The sequence below is a fragment of the Odocoileus virginianus genome, chromosome X (assembly GCF_023699985.2).
Source record: "Odocoileus virginianus isolate 20LAN1187 ecotype Illinois chromosome X, Ovbor_1.2, whole genome shotgun sequence".
NCBI classification, from domain to species: Eukaryota; Metazoa; Chordata; class Mammalia; order Artiodactyla; family Cervidae; genus Odocoileus; species Odocoileus virginianus.
Window position 1 is genome coordinate 27,358,667 of NC_069708.1, and position 19,331 is coordinate 27,377,997.

General features: G+C 45.1%; 1 protein-coding gene across 4 annotated transcripts in view; it reads right to left on the reverse strand.

Annotated features, from left to right (window-relative positions):
* The window catches only part of P2RY4 (pyrimidinergic receptor P2Y4), an 81,094-nt gene that overhangs the window by 44,534 nt on the left and 17,229 nt on the right, over positions 1 to 19,331 (reverse strand). For 2 of the 4 annotated variants that reach the window (XM_070461906.1, XM_020882922.2), the window contains 2 exons: positions 7,089 to 8,223; positions 1,861 to 4,774 (listed from right to left, as the gene is read on the reverse strand). In XM_070461906.1, coding sequence (XP_070318007.1) covers positions 7,119 to 8,216 — 1,098 coding nt within the window. In that variant the 5' untranslated portion in view covers positions 8,217 to 8,223 and the 3' untranslated portion in view covers positions 1,861 to 4,774; positions 7,089 to 7,118. Of the gene's footprint in view, positions 1 to 1,860; positions 4,775 to 7,088; positions 8,224 to 8,737; positions 9,685 to 19,331 lie in introns of those variants that run through there. The other 2 variants (XR_011485760.1, XM_020882921.2) reach the window with 2 other exon arrangements.

Consider the following 19,331-nt stretch of genomic DNA (forward strand, 5'->3'; position numbering starts at 1 on the left):
TCATGATTACAAAAGCTATTTGAGGTTGGTCTCTTTAGTTAATTTCATTGGCTAATATATTTTGTATGCATAGATCCAGGTTGATAGGGAATCACTTGTTTGTTATTACCTTTCTGAATATTTCATCCTCCCTGAATTCTCTTAGGCATTTGACACCATTGCTTACTTTCTTAATCTTTCTTTTTTTCTTTCATTCAAAGGATAACTTTTATAAATCCTTTTTGGGTGGAAACTCCCTTCTCCCTTGATACAATGCCACAGTCCCAATCTGTTTCATACCAATCCATCACTATAGTAGTCATCTCTCAGTGATCAGTTCTCAGCCTTCTGATTCTCACACTCAGGGATTCATTCTTGTCATGAACTTAACTATCACTTCTAAGTATTATCAAATCCATATCTAGAATTCTGGTTCTTTGTCCAGCTACACTAAAGTTGAGAATTTTTGAGAAGGGGTTTCCACCCATAGGAACTGGAAATGATATGTTTTCATTCATTACTCCATTGACACTTCATAACAGCCTTGCCAAATAGATATTACTATCTCCAGTTTATCAGTGAGGAAACTAAAAGCTCAGAGAGATTAAGTAACATGTCCAAGATCATGCATCTAATGAGCAGTAAATCAAGAATTCAAAGATACCATCTGGTTATGTGACTAAAATTGTTTCCTCTACTACTCCTCATCACCTCATTCACCAAGACAGTGAGTTTCATCACATGAAAGAGACAGAAGAGGCCCTAGGTGAAGCATTTAGCATAACCAGTTAGGGACTGTGGGATGCTATAGTAGAAAATGTGGGGAAAGCAAAAGCTCAGATACACAAACTTCTCCTTCTCTTCATATCCACAGTACTCTTACAGGTAGGCCAAGCAGTGAGTAGCCAGTGTAGTAGGATGTGAGACATTCTGGAGAAGCCTCAGTTCAGTTCAGTTGTTCAATCATGTCCAACTCTTTGCGACCCCATGGACTGCAGCACGCCAGGCCTCCCTGTCCATCACCAACTCCCAGAGTTTACTCAAACTCATGTCCATTGAGTCAGTGATGCCATCCAACCATCTCATCCTCTGTCATCCCCTTCTCCTCCCACCTTCAATCTTTCCCAGCATCAGGGTCTTTTCAAATGAGCTAGCTCTTCACATCAGGTAGCCAAAGTATTGGAATTTCAGCTTGAACACAAGTCCTTCCAATGAATATTCAGGACTGATTTCCTTTAGGATGGACTGGTTGGATCTCCTTGCAGTTCAAGGGACTCTCAATAGTCTTCTCAAACACCACAGTTCAAAAGCATCAGTTCTTCGGCACTCAGCTTTCTTTATAGAAAGAAATACTATTTGGCCCTGTTATTTACTTGGAGCCAAACTATGGTGGAGGTAATGAAGATAATGGCAACCTCCTTCAAAACGTCCCATGCACGCACTGCTACACTCAGTGCCCCCAACCCTGTAGCAAGCCACCGCCAACCCACGCCTCCGCCAGAGACTCCTGGACACTCACGGGCAAGTCTGGGTCAGTCTCTTGTGGGGTCACTGCTCCTTTCTCCTGGGTCCTGGTGCACACAAGGTTCTGTTTGTGCCCTCCAAGAGTCTGTTTCCCCAGTCCTGTGTAAGTTCTGGCAGCTCTATGGTGGGGTTAATGGTGACCTCCTCCAAGAGGGCTTATGCCATGCACAGGTCTGCTGTACCCAGAGCCCCTGCCCCTGTGGCAGTCACTGCTGACAAGCCTGCTTTCTTTCAAAGTATCTTTCCAATGCCCTCCAACCTCCACTACTCCTGAAGTGCTCCTGGATCTTCAGACTCCTTGGTCTGTGGCCTCTTAACATGGAAATATTCCCAGAAGAAGAAACATTAAGCTAAATTACTACATGTAATCATTCTACAAATATTTATTAAGCACATGGGATAATAAAATAACAAACAATTATATTTTCTTAGCTCCCTAGATTCACAGAGTCTTGCCATAATCTGGAATACCCAAAGCTGAGATTACAATCTTCATTTTACAGATGATGAAACGGGCTCAGAGAGTCTGAGTGACTCTGAGTCTGTGTCACCCAAGTGACACACCTGATCCCCGCTTTCCTAACCAGGGATCCAACTTAGTTCTTTGATCTTTAGTTCTATGCTCTTTCCTTTCTATCACAGGTAGGAACTCAAAACAAACACACATAAAGGGTTAAATAACAATTCAGGATAGTAGTATAAGCAATATCAAGAGACAATATAAGTGCCAAATGACTGACATAGGCAATAATTACTGTAGGAGTGACCAGGAAGGTCACCATGCAAAAGAGTCAGCAGAGAAGTCCTCAGAGGAAGTGGGACTTAAGCTTGGTCTTGGGTGTACATGCTAAGTTACTTCAGTCATGTCTGACTCTTTGCAACACTATGAACTATAGCCAGCCAGGCTCCTCTGTCCATGGGATTCTCAAGGCAAGAATATTGGAGTGGGTTGCCATTTCCTTCTCCAAGTGATCTTCCTGACCCTGAAAGGCAGGTTCTTTACTACTAGTGCCACCCGGGGCCTTGGTCACTGGGTAGGAAAAAGACTGGGAAAACAAAGGGAGGGCATTCAAGAGTGTGGGAAAGGAAGAATAAAAGTGGAGATGTAAGAAAGTGGAGGTCATATTTGGAAAAAAGAATGAGGAGATCAAAATAGCTGGAGAAAAGAGATTTGTACTGGGGAAGAATGGAAAATAAGACTGAAAAAGGCATTCTTGAAGGCATTCTTGAATTTCTTCTTCTTCTGTGTGTGTTTTTGTTTTGTATTTTGACAAAGCACAATCTTTATTCAGTGGCCAAAGAATGGAAAGATGGTAACTTAAGTTCACAGATCACCTTCTCACACACCTGGAAAGAGGGATTTAATTTTTAAGAGTAAAAACAAAGAGAGGAGAAGTGAAGCTGATGAGGAGGAGGTATATGCACTAGCACTCTTGAATTTCTGACAAAAGAATTTCAACTTGCCTTGTAGACAATGGGGAACCATGAAAGAATTTTGAGTGAGAGAGTGAAACTGTGAAAGCAGTTTTGAGGCCAATTAATCTGGCAATATGTACTGAATATATCATGCGAGGAGAGATTAGAGGTAAGGAAGACCAGTTGGGAGGCAGTGACAGTCAGGGAGAAAGTGACAAGAGCCAGTATTAGAATGGCAGTGTGTGTGCTCAGTTCACAAAGCTCAGACTCTTTGTGAACCCATGGACTGTAGCCCACTAGGCTCCTCTGTCCATGGAACTTTCCAAACAAGAATACTGGAATGGGATGCCATTTCCTACTCCAGGCGATCTTCTCGACCCAGGGATTGAACAAGCATCTCTTGCATCTCCTGCATTGGCAGGTAGATTCTTTATCACTGCACTCACTTGGGAAGCCCCAGAATGGTAGCACTGGAACCATAAAGTCACCTAAGCTTGAAAACATTCAGGCAACTCTGACTCTTTGCCCTCCCTATTTCATGAGATTCAGACATTTATTCCCTCATCATGTCAATTACAATTGGCCTTCTTTTATAGAATGGTAGCACTGGAACTATAAAGGAAACAGGAAGGGCAAAGAGTCAAAGTTACCTGAGTATTCTCAAACCTAGGTGACTTGAGAAAAGAAGAAGATGCAACTAATAAAAATAAATGAAAAAAAATTTTTAAAAAAGAAGATGCCATAAACACAAATGAGCGAGACAAGTAGGGAAACTGGTTTAGGGAGTTTAGTTTTTGATAATTTGGGTTGGAAGTAACAATGGAAGATCCAAGTGAAATTGTCCAGTGGGCAACTGAAGACACAAAGGTAGAGCTTGGGAGAAAGGTCAGACCTGGAACTGAGTTGGCCTGGTGTAATGGAAGGAGCTCTGGGATTCTGGGGCCCTGGGGCCTAGTCTCTGCTCTGCCCCTAACTTACTAAGTCATGAGCAAGTCATATCTCAGGACCTGTTTCCTCCTTTGTAAAGTGAAACAGTGCCCAGGTCCTAGAAGATTTCCAAGGTACTCTCAAGGACTATGAGTCAACTGAATTGTATTCACATGCATATATGCTCTCTCCAAGAGAAAAATCAAAGCTCAGATGAGGGGAGGGGATTAAATAATCCCCAAATGCTCTGACTATGACAGATTTTGGAACTCTCTTCACTTAGGGAATAAAAAAGAAAGAGCAGCAAGCAAAGAGAAGTAATAAGAGTGAGAAAAGTAGGAAGACAGAATGTTTTTTCTTTTTAACAGTTTTATTGAGATGTAGTTTATTTACTATAGAATTCACCATTTCTAAGTATACAATTCAGTAGTTTTTACTATGTTCACAAGGTTGCAAATTACCAGAGAGAAATTTTAAAGCAAGGAGATAAAATAAGGAACTAAAGTTAAAGGCATTACAATAAATGGAATGGTTATATCAAATATGACAAAGGGTTAACATGTATGTCAAATAAAGAATACATTTATATACAAAAGAATACCACTAAGATACTAATTCAAGAAGGATATGAACAAAAAAAAAAAAAAAAGAAGAATATGAACAGACAATTCACCCAAGAGAAAATACAAATAGTGAACATGTGGGAAAGTGTTCAATCTCATGAATAATCAAAGAAATGAAATTAATAAGTTAAATGTTTAAGCCATCCAAAAAGATTTCTTATAAAGTCCAATGCCAGGGCTGCAAGGGAACTGGAACACTCACGTGTCATTTTGATGTTGAAAATTTGTGCTGTCCTTTGGGAAATCAAGCTCTATGAAACCACTCATGCTCTTTGACCTGGTAATCCCACCCCTGGGAACTTGTCCTAGGAAGAGAATTACAAAGAAGGAAAAAGCTATATGCATTAAATTATTCAAAGCACAGAAAAATTGGGAGTTCCCTAAATGACCAATAATAGAATAGTCAAATAAAATAGGATCTACTGATGGATAGAATTTTATATCATCATTGAAATGATGAATATGAAAGACTGTAACACAAGGAGAGTATATGCAATAAAAAATTTTTTTAAAATAATTTTAAAATATAGGTACATTGATTGCATTTAAACCTATACATATATATACATATAAATATACACACATATGTATTACATAAACTAGAGAAGTATGGAATGTGGAAAAATGAAAAGAGTTGTCTAGGGTTGTGAAGTAGAGGTGAATATTTTCTTTCAAATTTTTATTTAATATTGTCATGCTGTTGCTGTTTAGTTGCTGAATCTTGTCTGACTCTTTTGCAACCTCATGGACTGTAGCCAGCCAGGCTCCCCTGTCCATGGGATTTTCCTGGCAAGAATACTGGAATGGGTTGCCATTTCCTCCTCCAGGGGATCTTCCTGATTCAGGGATCAGTGGAATTTTTTAATGTGGCTTTTATTTAGAAAAAAAGCTTTAAAGTAGGTATGCAACAGGGTTAAGCAAAGCAGAAAAGTCAAAGGGGATGAAGGCAGAGAAAAGATCCTTAAAGGTTTTCCTTATGAGGCAATTTGTGTTCTAGGTACAGAAAAGTATAGGAAGGAAACCAGATCCAGAGAGTTAGGGAATGACTTTGTGGTGAGGAAATGGGAGTCATGGTACTCTTTCCAGAAATTTGACAGTGAAATGAATAAGATGAATAGAATTTTTTAAAGACAAAATGAAATCTGTTATAGAAGAGACTGAAAGTGATGAAGAAGGACAAACAAAGGAAAAGGAAAGTGGGCCTTGATATCTAGAGAGGAAGAGGGAGCCCTTAAAAGGATGCAAAAGGAGACTCAGGGACATTGGAGTCTTTTTTTCCTGCAGACCAACCCTAACCTTACTCTCCACAGAGACCCCACAGAAGCCAGGAGACAAGTAAGGGATCAGAGTCAGGTCAGCAAGGGCAGGGCAAAAGGAAAGGAAGGCTGGAGATTCAGGAGACCAAAGGGCTGGAAGGCGATTTACAGCGGATGCCTAGAAGTGTAAGCCTACCCTTCTCACAGAAGCCTGCCCAGAAATTCTTCCCATGGCTTGAGGGTTAGCTCCCCAAGTTTCACATCCCACCTCCACTCCTAGCAGCCTGTAAGCACAAAGATGGTGCTAGAGAGGAGTGACTGGATGGCAAACTCTGAGGGAAGTTGTCCTAGCCCCTGTGCCTTGCCCTGTCCTCAAAGTCCTAAAGCCTGATATGAAAGAGCTGGTGACAGATTTATCATTTATCTAGGACAGGAGCCAGAGAAAGGGGAGTGACCAGTGAAGAGCCAGCTGTGGGCCTCAGTCCCTGTCACCATCCCGATCTCTGTACAAACCTGCTCCGCCCTTTGGTGCTGGAAGCTGGAATTTATGCCATAGACATGAGAGCTCCTCCCTCCTATTCTGAGCCATCCACTCTGCCTTTCATTAAGTACAGGAGAGCTGTCAAATATGTTCTCAGCAAACATCATAAAGAAGGGCCAATCCCATTCCTGTTCCAAAGGCCATTATCAGCTTGGGTTCTGCCCCTGAAGCTTCTCAAGGTCCCCACCCCATGAGAAGACTTCCCACCCCATGAGAGGGCTCCCTCTCTATGTCGTGGCTACATACCACTCAACAGAGCCATGTCTCCAGCTGCATGTGGGGACCCTGGAAGGCAGGCTGTCTGGACTGTGCCCTAGTTCAGTGCCTGGGTAAGCAGGACTATCCTGTCTTCCAGGGGAAACCAGGGAGTGGGTGTGGGCACTATATATGTCACATCCCAGGCACCTGTGATATGCTGAGGCCCCCACTTCTTGATTCTGGCTATCACCGTCAAATAAGTCAGCCCAATCCTGAGATCACCCCAGCTTCTCCACCTGCTCTGGCCTGGCTGAAGGAATGCATGCTGTACAAGGAAACAGGGGGAGAGGCCAGAAGTCATGTAGGACTAAGAAACAGGACCAGTGGCCTCAGGAAGGGGACAGAAACAAGGAGAAAGGAGTTGAGGAAAAAGAGTGGCTTCTAGTGTTTTGGGCTAAAGAGGAAAGGGCAACTGAAGGGTTTAGGAGTGATAGGGTCACATGTGATTTCTTTGGCTCCTCCTAAACCTTAAGATGAGGGCTTCTTTCCAGAGCCCAGAGAAGAGGAGAAAGCAGTCAGATCCGGTGTCACTATTAGGTTCCCTCCCTTCCGCCCTGCACTCACCTCCTTTCTCTCACTTCCCAGCTTCCAATGTTACAAACTACCTGCCCGAGGGGTGGGGCAGCCGCTGTCCTGGGAGGCAGCTGTCCACCTGCAGCTGCTGTCTTTAGGCAGGGACACCAGCACCAGAGAGGAGGCAGTCCTGGGGGGCCGGAGCCTCCTACCCCTGCAGAGTCGCTGGAGCTGACGTCGGTACTTTTCCCCAGTGAGCAAATAGAGCACAGGATCCAGGCAGCTATTGGCGCTGGCCAGAGGCCGAGTCACTTTGTAGACCAAGTTGACGATGTTCAGCACCCTGCAGTCAGCTTCCAACAGCCTTGCCAAGTAATACATTGTGCGGGTGATGTGGAAAGGCACAAAGCAGATAGCAAAGACAGTCAGCACCACAGCGATGGTACGCAGAGAGCGCAGACGGGAAGATGACTGGGTGGCCCCTGGCAAGGGCCGATACAGGCGCTGGGCCATGCGTCCATAGCAGACAAGAGTGACCAGGCAGGGCACACCAAAGAGAAGCCCCATGACTGCCGAACTGAAGTGCACATAATGGTCAAATTCCTCAGGCCGAGTGGTGTCGTGGCACAAGATGGTGTCCCCCTTGGGGCTGGTGGTGACGAAGAACAGGTTGGGCACGAGACAGCCAGCTACGACCAACCAAACTGCCAGGCAGAGAAGGCCAGCAAGGCGTGGGCGGCCCCAGCGCAGCGCCCGCAGTGGGTGGCAGATGCCCAGGTATCGGTGCACACTAATGCAGGTGAGGAAAAGAACACTGCAGTAGAGGTTCCAATAGAAGAGAAAGCGGATGAACTTGCAGAGCCCAGTGCCAAAGGGCCAGTGGTTGCGGGCCGCGTAATAGTAGACAAGAGTGGGCAGTGATAGGACATACAAAGTATCTGACAGGGCTAAGTGGAACATGTAGGTGGCTGTTGCATCCCACGGTCGGAGGCGAAAGAGGAAGAGCCAGATGGTCAGGGCGTTGAGGCCTAGGCCCAGCAGGAAGACAACTGCATAGGTCACAGGCAGCAGGATGAACTTGAACTCCTCGTTAAACTGGCAGTCCAGTTCCATCTCACTGTTGTCAGGATCTGAGTGGGCGCCTAAGGTTGTGAACAGCAAGGACTCTGTACTGGCCATGGTCCCCCTAGAGACAGAAAGGGCAGAAGTGAGGGTAGCTGGATTTCCCTGGCCCCCTAGCCCTAACCTGGGGAAAGAAAGCAGAGAATGGGGAGGGCAATGGTTGAGGCACAAGTAGGGGTTGAGAGGATGCATCTGGAGGTAACCTAGGCCAGCCTGGCTTCTTCCAGAGATCCCTTGGTCCAGCCCAGGGAGTAGTAGGTAGCAGGCAGCACTGGGGCTCAGGAGGGCAGTCAGTAGATTTGGATTGTTCTTCTGCAGCTAACTCTGTCCTTCAGAGCTTAGCTAGCTGAACGGAGCCGGGGCCTACCAGGACCAGTGTGGGAAGATACCCAGACCCAAATTTTCTCCCAGCTCATCAGAAGAGTGACATCCTGTGAAGAGGGCATCTCTCCGCACAGTGACTTCTCTCCCCTGGTCCCAGTGTCTCTGTACTACAGTGATATCTGATGCCTTTCCCCAGCCTGGGCCAGCCCAGACCCATTGCCACCCTTACCGAAGAAACTTGACATGTCTCCTACCTGGTCCCCTTGAGGTTGAGCCCAGCTGACTCTGTCACCCTTCCCCTTGGCAGCCAGAGGGCATAACCAAGGAGGCGGGATTGGGGGTGGGGCTTGTACCTCCTTGCGTCCTGGGAAATCATTAGCGATAGCAAGGCCCATCAAGATTGGAAAACTGCGGCCCAGCGAGATTACTATTTAACAGCTTCTAAATGACAGTAGGAGAAAGTACACAAGGAAACATCCAAGTTGACAGAGCAAGAGCCAGGTGATTGGAGATAACCAAACCTGAAGAACAATCATAGAAATCTGTATGAGCAGAAAAATGGGAAATGAATGTTAACATGGGTAACACATTGAAAAATTTTAGAAAATCTAAACTACTGATATAAATCTTAACTCCATGTGCATCTAATTATAAGAAATGTATATATAGCACTAACTACACGCAAGGCACTGTTCTAAATACTTAATACTTATTAAGGGCTTTACAGGCTCTCTGAAGTAGGTATCATGATTATCCCTACTTTACTGATGAGAAAACTAAGGCACTAAGAGTTGAAGTATTTAGTCAAGATTTGAACTCAGGCAGGCTGGCTTTTGAACCAGGTTCTAACATCCATGGACTTAATTGCTATCTCAGTGGCCTCTCTAAGCCACTGGCCATAATCTAGGAAAGGATAAGCAAATACTTTCTGAGAGCCTACTATGTGCTTGGTCCAGCTCTAGGCACTGGTAGTTCACCAGTACTAAACAAAACAAAAACTCCTACTCTAATGAAGCTTACATACTGGTGGGAAGGAAAAAATAATAAAATTAACAAGTAAAATATACAGATCATGATCATTGCTATGGAAAAAAGTATAGGAGAAAAAGAAAATAGAGAGTGTTTCTGTTTTAAATATTAGGGTGACTTTTAAACAAAGACCTGGTGGCTCAGATGGTAAAGCATCTGTCTGCAATGCTGGAGACCCAGCTTAGATCCCTGGGTCAGGAAGATCTCCTGGAGAAGGAAATGGCCACCCACTCCAGTACATTTGCCTGGAAAATCCCACGGACAGAGAAGCCTGGTAGGCTACAGTTCATGGGATCACAAAGAGTCGGACACGACTGAGTGACTTTACTTAAACAAAGACCAGATGATTGTGAGGAAGAGGAAACACAGAGATGAGGTCAGAGAGTTCAGCACAAACCAAATCATGAAGGTCCTTGGAAGACATTGTGAGGACACCTTGGCTTCTTCTTTCAGTGACTGACAAGCCATTGAGGGTTTAGAAGAGACAAGTGTCAGGATCTGATTCACATTTTAGAAGGCTCCCTGGCCAGCTCTATGTTGAGAACAGACTACAGGATGGTGTACACAGGAGGAAGATCAGACCAGAGGCTACTGCCAATAAAGATGATGGTGGCTTGGACCACATCCTTGGTGAAGGTTGTAAGAAGTAGCAGATTCTGGCTAGATTTTGAAAGTAAAGATGACAATAGTTATTGATAAGGGATATAAGAGAAAGAGAGGAGTCAAGAATAACTCTCAGATTTCTGGCCTGAGCAACTGGATGACAAAGATGAGGAAGGCTATGAGAAAAGCAGATCTGGGGAAAGATGAGGTTTTTTCACCTGCCAATTTCAAGAGTCCTACTGAGCTGGAAAAGACTCTGATGCTGGGAAAGATTAAAGGCAGGAGGAGAAGGGGACAACAGAGGATGAGTTGGTTGGATAGCATCACTGCCTCAGTGTACATGGCTTTAAGCAAGCTCTGGGAGATGGTGATGGACAGGGAAGCCTGGCATGCTGAAGTCCATGGGGTCGCAAAAAGTCAGACACCGAGTGACTGAACAATTACACACATAACAGGAGGTGGTGAGGACACGGTTCACTCTTCCCCAAGGATGCTAACCAACATGCTTCCCTTACAATCTCTACCTCTTCCTACATGTCACCTCTCATCTCTGTCACCCCAGAAGACCCTTGTCTGAATACAGCCAAGAAAGAGCAGATGCCAAACCTAGATGCTTAAGAGGCTAGTACTAGGGAATGTGGAATTGTCAGGAGCTCTGGGCCTGAGGTTCCTGGGACTAACTAAGGCTGAGTGATTATGAAGGTCTTAGGCTCAGGAGGCAAGCTCTGGGCCTGGAGGACTCTGAGGGTGAGGTGGGTAGTGCTCTTGGGAAGGGAGAGATGACTGCAGCAGACCACTCTGAAGAGAGCTGCGAAGCAATGGAGAATCTGAACCTGATCTTCAGGTTCTAAGAATATTACCCAGCTGGATCCTGGGAGGAGGAGGCAGGGCTGCAGGGGAGGCTCTAGAAGCTAGAATCTAGATTTCCTGGAAGGTCCAGAAATCTCTTTGGGGGGAAAAGCCTGAATATCCTTGCCCAGTGGTGGGGAGTGTGAGAGGGTGTGGATAAAAGGTAGGCGAGGAATAAGAGATCATAGCCTGACTCCTGGATAGCTGAACACTGTGATATTGCACAAAAGGCCCAGGTGTTTGGAGCCAGACACACCTGAATTCAAATCCTTGTTCTTCCACATATTAATTGTGTCACCTCGGATCCCTCTTCATAACTGAGTTTTCTCATCAGTGAAGTGGGGTCAATAATACCAACCTTTCAGAGTTTTCTGAATTGGTTAATAGATGTAAAAACACTTTGCAAACTATGTGTGCTGCTGTGTTTAGTCATGTCTGACTCTTTGAGACCCCATGGACTGAAGCCCGCCAGGTTCCTCTGTCCATGGAATTTTCCAGGCACAAATACTGGAGTGAATTGCCATGCCCTTCTCCACGGGATCTTCTGGATCCAGAGATCCAACCTGCATCTCTTATGTCTTTTGCATTGGCAGGTGGATTCTTTACTACTGTGCCACCTGGGAAGCCCCTTGTAAACCTTAAAATGCTGCTAATCTATGAAGTACTTCGTATTATTTACTCTGCTCCCAGGGATGGAGCTGGCTTCTTCAGAGGAGGACAAATGTGATCTGAGGCTTGGCATATACTCAAGAGGACACTCCAGTGTCCACAAAACTAGAGAAGCCCCAGCAGGAGCCAGTTTTTCTCCTACTGCTTCAAGCTGATTTAGTTTTGCCAAGTTTCTGCCAGTCCCTGGACATAGTTGCAGCTGCCGCCGCTGCCACCACTACCACCCAGTGGCTACTTCAGGAAAACACCTCTCCCAACATTCCCCAACCGGAAGCTAGCTTCCGCTCATGTCACCTAGGCCAAAAAGAATGCCTACTTTATGAAAGGCTGCAGACCAGACTGGCTCTCTCTTGTGAAACTCTTCCTCATTTTCATTTCTGTGACTTTACATTACTCTGATTCTCCTATTCCTCTGGATATTCCTTCTGTCTCCTTCCCTGGCTCCTTTCTGTCCTCCTTCCTCCAAATGTGACCCTTCCCCAAGGCTTATTCCCAGAATCTCTTCTCTATTTCCATTCTTCCATTGTTTATTCCTCTCTCCTCTCCATCTCTCTCTCTCTCCATCCACTGTCATGATTTAACTTACAAGTTATGAATAATTATAATGACCAATGAACTGTGGTGTTGGAGAAGACTCTTGAGAGTCCCTTGGATTGAAAGGAGATCCAACCAGTCCATCCTAAAGATAATCAGTCCTGAATATTCATTGGAAGGACTGATGCTGAAGCTGAATCTCCAATACTTTGGCCACCTGATGCGAAGAACTGACTCACTGGAAAAGACCCTGATGCTGGGAAAGATTGAAAGTGGGAGGAGAAGGGGACAAGAGAGGATGAGATAGTTCGATGGCATCACCGACTCAATGGACATGGGTTTGAGTAAACTCTGGCAGTTGGTGATGGACAGGGAGGCCTGGCGTGCTGCAGTCCGTGGGGTCGCAAAGAGTCGGACATGACTGAGTGACTGAACTGAATTGAACTGAACTGAGATTCCAGCATACAGATCTGTCTCCAACCAAATTTCTCTCTCACATTCTTATCACATTTGATTTCTACTGAGACTATGGCACATACCACAGACTGCCTGGAATTATACTCATTTGTGTTTTTATCTATCTCCTCCAGATCTTCCCACGCCCAAATCATACCCAGAGTTCCCTAAGAACAAGCATTTGGTTTTACTTCTGTCTTTCTCAAAGCCTTCCAGGTAAAGTTATGATGATATATGTTCCAGGATTTTTTCCCCCCAAATTATACACCTTGTTGTCCAAAAAATGCCTTTCATTTCAATATTAAGAAAGTAGATAAGTCTTATACAAGAGCCTATGAGCTATGTTGTTTCAGTCAAGTCTGACTCTTTGAGACCCCATGGACTGTAGCCCACCAGGATCCTCTGTCCATGGGGTTCTCCAAGCAAGAACACTGGAGTGGGATGCCATGCCCTTCTGCAGGGGATCTTTCTGACCCAGGGATTGAACTGGCATTCCTTACATTTCCTCCATTAGGCAGGTGGGTTCTTTACCACTAGCGCCACCTGGTGTTGAATAAATTTGTTGCATGAATGAATAGTCTGTTACAGTTAGTTGAATTGAATGATTCTCACATCTATAATCTAAGCCCTGTATTTATTGTTTGCTGTAACATGTATCCACTTGGGCATCTCACTGATATCTAGAATTTAGTGTGCCAGGCAAAGTTCATTATCTTCTTTCCCATGACAGAAAGGAGCAACATGGATACTGTTGCTGCTGAGATCCTTTGGTGCCCCTACTCTTCCAGTCTTCCCCCTCTTGGCCCCTCATATCTAATATTCATAAATGTCTTGATGACAGTTTCTCTGCAATGTTAACTGTTTCCCTGGGGCCTAAAGAAGGATAAGGGAGAAAGGCATGGTTTCTACTCTCTTTCTCTGGGTTGGGGGTGGGGGGAGTGGGGAGGAAGGAAGGAAGGAAGAACAGGAGAGAAAAGTGAAATAGTAGGGGAAATGCAGGCTTTGGAGTCATACAGACTTAGAATTTACCTATGGCTTCATCACCTACTAGCTATAGGACTGTGGAGAAGTATTCCTAAATTTCTACTTCCTCGTGTATAAAATGAGGATACTAGTAGCGACCTTGTTGTGAGGAGAAAATGAGGCAATGTGTCAACTCTCAGTGTCTGGCAGTTATCAGCCTCTTCATCATTAGGAATTAAAGTATATGTGAATTTGGAGGGTTTGGAGATTGAGAAGTTCACCCCAATTGCCTGGGTTTTCTTTGTGAGGTGAAAAAATGAGGTCACCTGCTGAGAGTAAGGTGCAGTGTGGAGTGGAAAAAGACAGTCCCCACAGGCTTGATGGAAAGGAGCAGTAATCTGAAATCCCGAACAATCCAAATTTATTAGTAAAATCATGGGAGACTGGCTGGTTCCATATAATTGTATTCAGGTTAGTGTTGTACCAGGGGTCTTTTCTAAAGCGTTCCCTTTTAGTGTTTCTAAATGTCTGCTCTTTATCTCCGGCAAGGCTGTTAACAACTTTAGACCAGAGGCCAGAACCTCTGTGTCCAGTACCTAGGACAGCAGGGGAAGTCTGTTTCTACTATTTGATTAGTCTGCCTCCTCTCCATCCTCCCACACTGAGACAGTGCCATTGTCCACATGCCACTTAAGTCTGCTGGTATGCTGTCACCTGCAATAACAGAATACTCCAACTCAGCTGAGTTTAAAATAAGGAAATATATAATCTAAGTCCAGGAGCAGGGAGCTTTTGAGTTGGCTAATTCAACAGTTTAACATTGTCATTAAAAAATTCTTTATAGGAAGAGAGACTCTTTCCATCTTTCTGATCTGCACCCCTCAGCCTGTTGTTCAGCAACCCTAATGGTCACAAGGTGGCTGTTTTATTTCTGGCATTGCATCCAAATGTGGAAATACCACTGACGATAGGGCTCTCTTCCTGTGTGTTTATTTTTATTATTCAGGAAACCTTTCCCAGAATCGCCCTACCATGCTTTCCCTCATATCTCAGTGGCCTGAGTTTCATTATCCTATAACTAAACCAACAACTGGCAAGGAGGATGAAATGACCACAACTGGCCAAGAGGAGAAGTGAGCCATGTGGAGGAAGGTGGGGTACCTGAAAAATGAGGATTCTGTCCACAAGAAGGAAGGGCAAGGACTTCCCTGTGGTCTAGTGGGTAAGACTCCAGGCTCTTGATGCAGGGGACCCAGGTTTGATCCCTGGATAGGGAAAAATTAGATCCTACATGCTGCAACTAAGACCCAATGCAGCCAAATAAGAAAATAAATAAAGGTAGATAGATACAGATATATAAAAAGAATCCACCTGCCAGGGCAGAGGACACGGATTTAGTCTCTGGTTGGAGAAGATTCCACATGCTATGGGCAACTAACGCCCATGTGCCACAACTACTGAGTCCGCATGCTTTAACTACTGAAGTCCATGTGCCTAGAGCCCCTGTTCCACAACAAGAGAAGCCACCATGATGAGAATCTTGTGCACTGCAAGAAGAGTAGCCCCAGCTCTCTATGCAACTAGAGAAAGCCCAAGGGAAGCAATGAAGACCCAGCTCAACCAAAAACAAATGAATTATAAAAACAAAAAGAAGGAAGTGAAAGATGCCTGTTGAGTTGATAAACAATCCTGTCTGCTACGATGCCTTATGGAATAAGCCAACCATTTCTCACTCAGAGATCTAGTCATCACTTCCTAACTGGAAGGGTGGGTTTGGAAATATCATTGGGGTGTGCAGAGTGAGCGTGCATAAAGACCTGAAAATAGCTCTCCCCTTAATCTATCACAGGGGCCAGATACTTCACCATTAGAGATGTATTCCTTTGCCTTCTTACTCTTGCCTCCTCAAAAAATGCAAATGTATGTGCTAAGTCGCTTCAGTCCTGTCCAACTCTGTGTGACCCTATAGATTATAGCCTGCCAGGCTCCTCTGTCCATGGGATTCTCCAGGCAAGAATACTGGAGTGTGTTGCCATGCCCTCCTCCAGTGGATCTTCCTGACCCAGGGATTGAACCCATATCTCTTACATCTCCTGCATTGGCACTTTACCACTAGCACCACCTGGGAAGCCCTAAAATGAAAATACTCCTGATCAAAATGAAACCAGAGTGATGGTTCTCTTTGGGAGACTACTAACTGGAAAGGGACACAAGGGAATTTCCTGGGGAGCTAGAAATGTTCTATATCTTGATCTGGGTAGTAGTTACATAGCTCTAGTAATTTCCTATTACTGCTGCAAAAAAGTTACCACAGATTTGATGGCTTAAAATACCATTTATTCTTTTACAGTTCTGGAGCTCAGAAGTCCAAAATCAGGTTCTCTGGGCCAAAACCAAAGTATCAGCAGGGCTATACCTGAACTGTGACAGCCACCTTGCAACCATGAGGGACTACGGGAGAGAATCCGTGTCCTTGCCTTTTCCAGTTTCTAGAGCTGCATTCCTCCATCTTCCCTTCCTCCATCTTCCAAGCCTGTAGCATCGCATCTGGCTGCAATCCTCATATTGCCTTCTGTCTCAGCAGTCAAATCTCCCTCTGTTTCCCTCTCATAAAGAGACTAGTGATTACATTTAGGGCCCTCCCAGATGATCCAAAATAGTCTCCCCCCTCTCAAGATCCTAAATTTAATCACATCTGCAAAGTTCCTTTTTTCCATATAAGGTAAAATTCATTGCTTCCTGGGATTAGGACCTGATATCTTTGGAGGCCCATTATTCAGCCTTCTACAGTAGGTAAAAATTCATCAAGCTGTGCAATTGAGATTTGTGCATTTTACTTTCGCTAAATTATACCTCAGTCAAGAAATGCACATACTTCAGGAAAAGAGAGAATGATTTAAGTTCAATCATAGTAATGAATTAAAGGCCTACCAGATCTACTTTCTTCCTGCTGGGAGGACCATGGACCTGATTTGAAAGAGAGGCTAAGCTTCAAATGTGGGTCTAAAGACAAAAATAGGTTGAAGCCTAGTCCAAAAGAACATTCATCCTGACTTTACCTTCCCCATGGACACCAACCTTCCCCTCAGAGTCTGGGCTTCTAGCTCTAGCTAAAGAAGCAGAGTTACAATGACTAAAAGCCAAGGCCCTGGGATGCGTACTGACAGGGAATGGCAAAGGCTAACATGGTTATTTGGGCAAAGAGAAGACAGGACAGCTGTATTCAGCACCCACAGTGGCGAGTGGGAGGTAGAGAAGGCCCAGCCCCTGAGCCACAGCCGCGGCCACCCTGTGAGGAAGAGACAGGCTGTCCTGGAGGGTTGAGGCTGCATCTACGGATAGGTACTGAAATATGGTGAGGTAAAGTAGGGTGGGGCCCTGTACCCCCAGAGTTTGGAGATCCTGTCTCTACATCCTCCATGTCGATGAAACCTGGGCCTGTGTTCTACGGGAAGGACAGCCAAGAAAGGAAGATTACTTTTGTTGCTGCCATTGCAGGGGTCCTGGCAGCTGCAGGACAGAAATATCTTTAATTCCATGAGTGGTCATATGAGGTGAGGGAAGCTGCTTAGGGCCTATAGCGTGGACTTAGTTTTAGGGATTGGAGCGAGTCAAGGGCTGAGGGCGTGTATGGGGGAAGGTTGACTGTGGCAGGGGCAGACATGTAAAGATGTCAATTGCTTTTTCTGTCCACAGGCAACATTCTGCTGGGATAACCTGCCCCTGGGCCAAGAATCTTGTGTTACCTTCCTCTTCAACAAGAAAAGAAGTTCAAGGCTCACAGATGTGTGCACACAGCTCAGTACACTCAGCCTCCCCTGCCCACTCCACCCCCATTTACAGGAGATCTACTCCTGCTGTGCACATAATCTGGGATAACTGGGTCTCTAAACATTACTTCAAGAGCCCCAAGTCCCAAGTAGTGGTAGGCTAGGGAAAGGGTGCTCTTTCCCATACCCTTGGCTTTTGTGTGGCCTGTTATACCTGCTCAAGAGATACAGAAAGACTGGAATGTGACACAAGACTCTCCTTTCAGAATCACAAAGGCTTATACTTTGAACCTTCCTATTTCTATCCCTCACCTTGCATTTCTTTTAATGTCCCCGACTCTCCTTTGATCCCAGTCCTCAGGTTCAAGGCCTCAAGAGGCCAAAACCCTGTAGTTCCTTTTCGCAAGCTCCCCTGACTTTAACACCATCAGATTCAACCCCTGACCTTGGCCCTGTCTCAGCAGCAAGCAGCTAATCTTTTAGCAACTAATCTTTTGTCCACTAATCTGCTTTCCAAACTCTTGGCACCTGAGCTATTTATAAAGCAGTATTTTAGACCCCGCCCCCGGACCCTATTCTTCTCCCTTGACCCCCACCAATCTGAAAATTCACAGGACCTTGGGTATAAGAGGTTGGAGAGGCGAGCATAGCAACCAGAGCTGGAGACGGATGTGAGCTTCACCTTCCTCCCCAGGTAAATAGTCCAAAGTCCTCTTATTTCCAGCCCATACTAGGTCCCATATCCCCTGCCCTTAAGCACCTTCCTCAATATATCAAGAAGCATTTGAGGGGCACCTTTCCCAACAGAGCTGACAGGCACTCAGGCCGAGATACCCTGGGAGAGACCTCTGAAACTCCCCTAAGTTCCTCTCAGGCCAGATCTAATACACATCAAAGAAAAGCATTAGAGAGAGATCTTTCTCTAAGGATCAAGGCTTAGCACCTGGGTACATTGATGGGGGTAAGAGTGGGCAAATCTGGGGAGGATGATGAGAACAATGAATAGGGTCAAGGAAGGCTTTCAACTTCCATAGAGGCTTCTGCCACCAACAACCAAGAGCATGAGGGCACCTTTACTCTCCTGCACCTTTCTCCTTCCTTAGCTGTGTTAAGGCCACCGTGAGGTGAACTCAGGCTCAGAATCCATTGCAGAAACCAGAGTCTGGGTTTTGTTCATTCATTCACTCATGTATCTAACAAACATGTGTTGGCATCTACCCCGTGCTAGGTGATGCTCAACCTCATCCAGTACAATTTTCTTCATACTTTCCTGGATGAAGGTCTTTCTCCAAACAAATTCCTTCTCCCAAAACACTCTCGAGTGGAGAGGGCCCCAGCTATTTAAAAAAAGCCTCATCCTTTCTGGAGAACAAACAGTATGATTAGTCAATAATTTGTAAAAACTAGGGGAGTTTTCTTCCTGTGTCCTGGATGGGTGAGAGTATGCCTGAATAAGTAACCCTGGTAGGAGGGAAAATAGGAAGCATAGATCATGGTGAGGTGTCTACCTAAGAAGAAAAGGTTATGTCACACCAGGTGTGTCCAGATGGTATATCAAAGCCAGGTAAGGAGAATGGGATCAAATGATTGAGCCTCCCTCCTTCCCCCCTTACCAGAAAAGGCTCAACATCCACACCATGGCCAACATGTCTAGGTAAGTAAGAACTGATAATTCTCTGCCTCTGTGACTTGTGGCTTACCCAAACCCAACGACCTGCCTTTGGGGTGGAGGAGTTTGCAACCTCTCTTCTACTTGTGTTGCCTCCACCTGAGTGTCACTTCATTCTCCTTGGGTCTCTTCCTCTAATCCTAGAAATAGTTCCTTTTCTCCCCAATTCCCTTTCTTTCCTTTCCCTTCTTCTCCCCCTCCCTTCTCTTCCAATCCCTTTCCATATCCTCTGATTTTCTCCTCTTAGGGTGTTTAAGAAGACCTGCTCCAATGGCAAGGTGAGAGAACCTGACCCAGCTGGGCAAA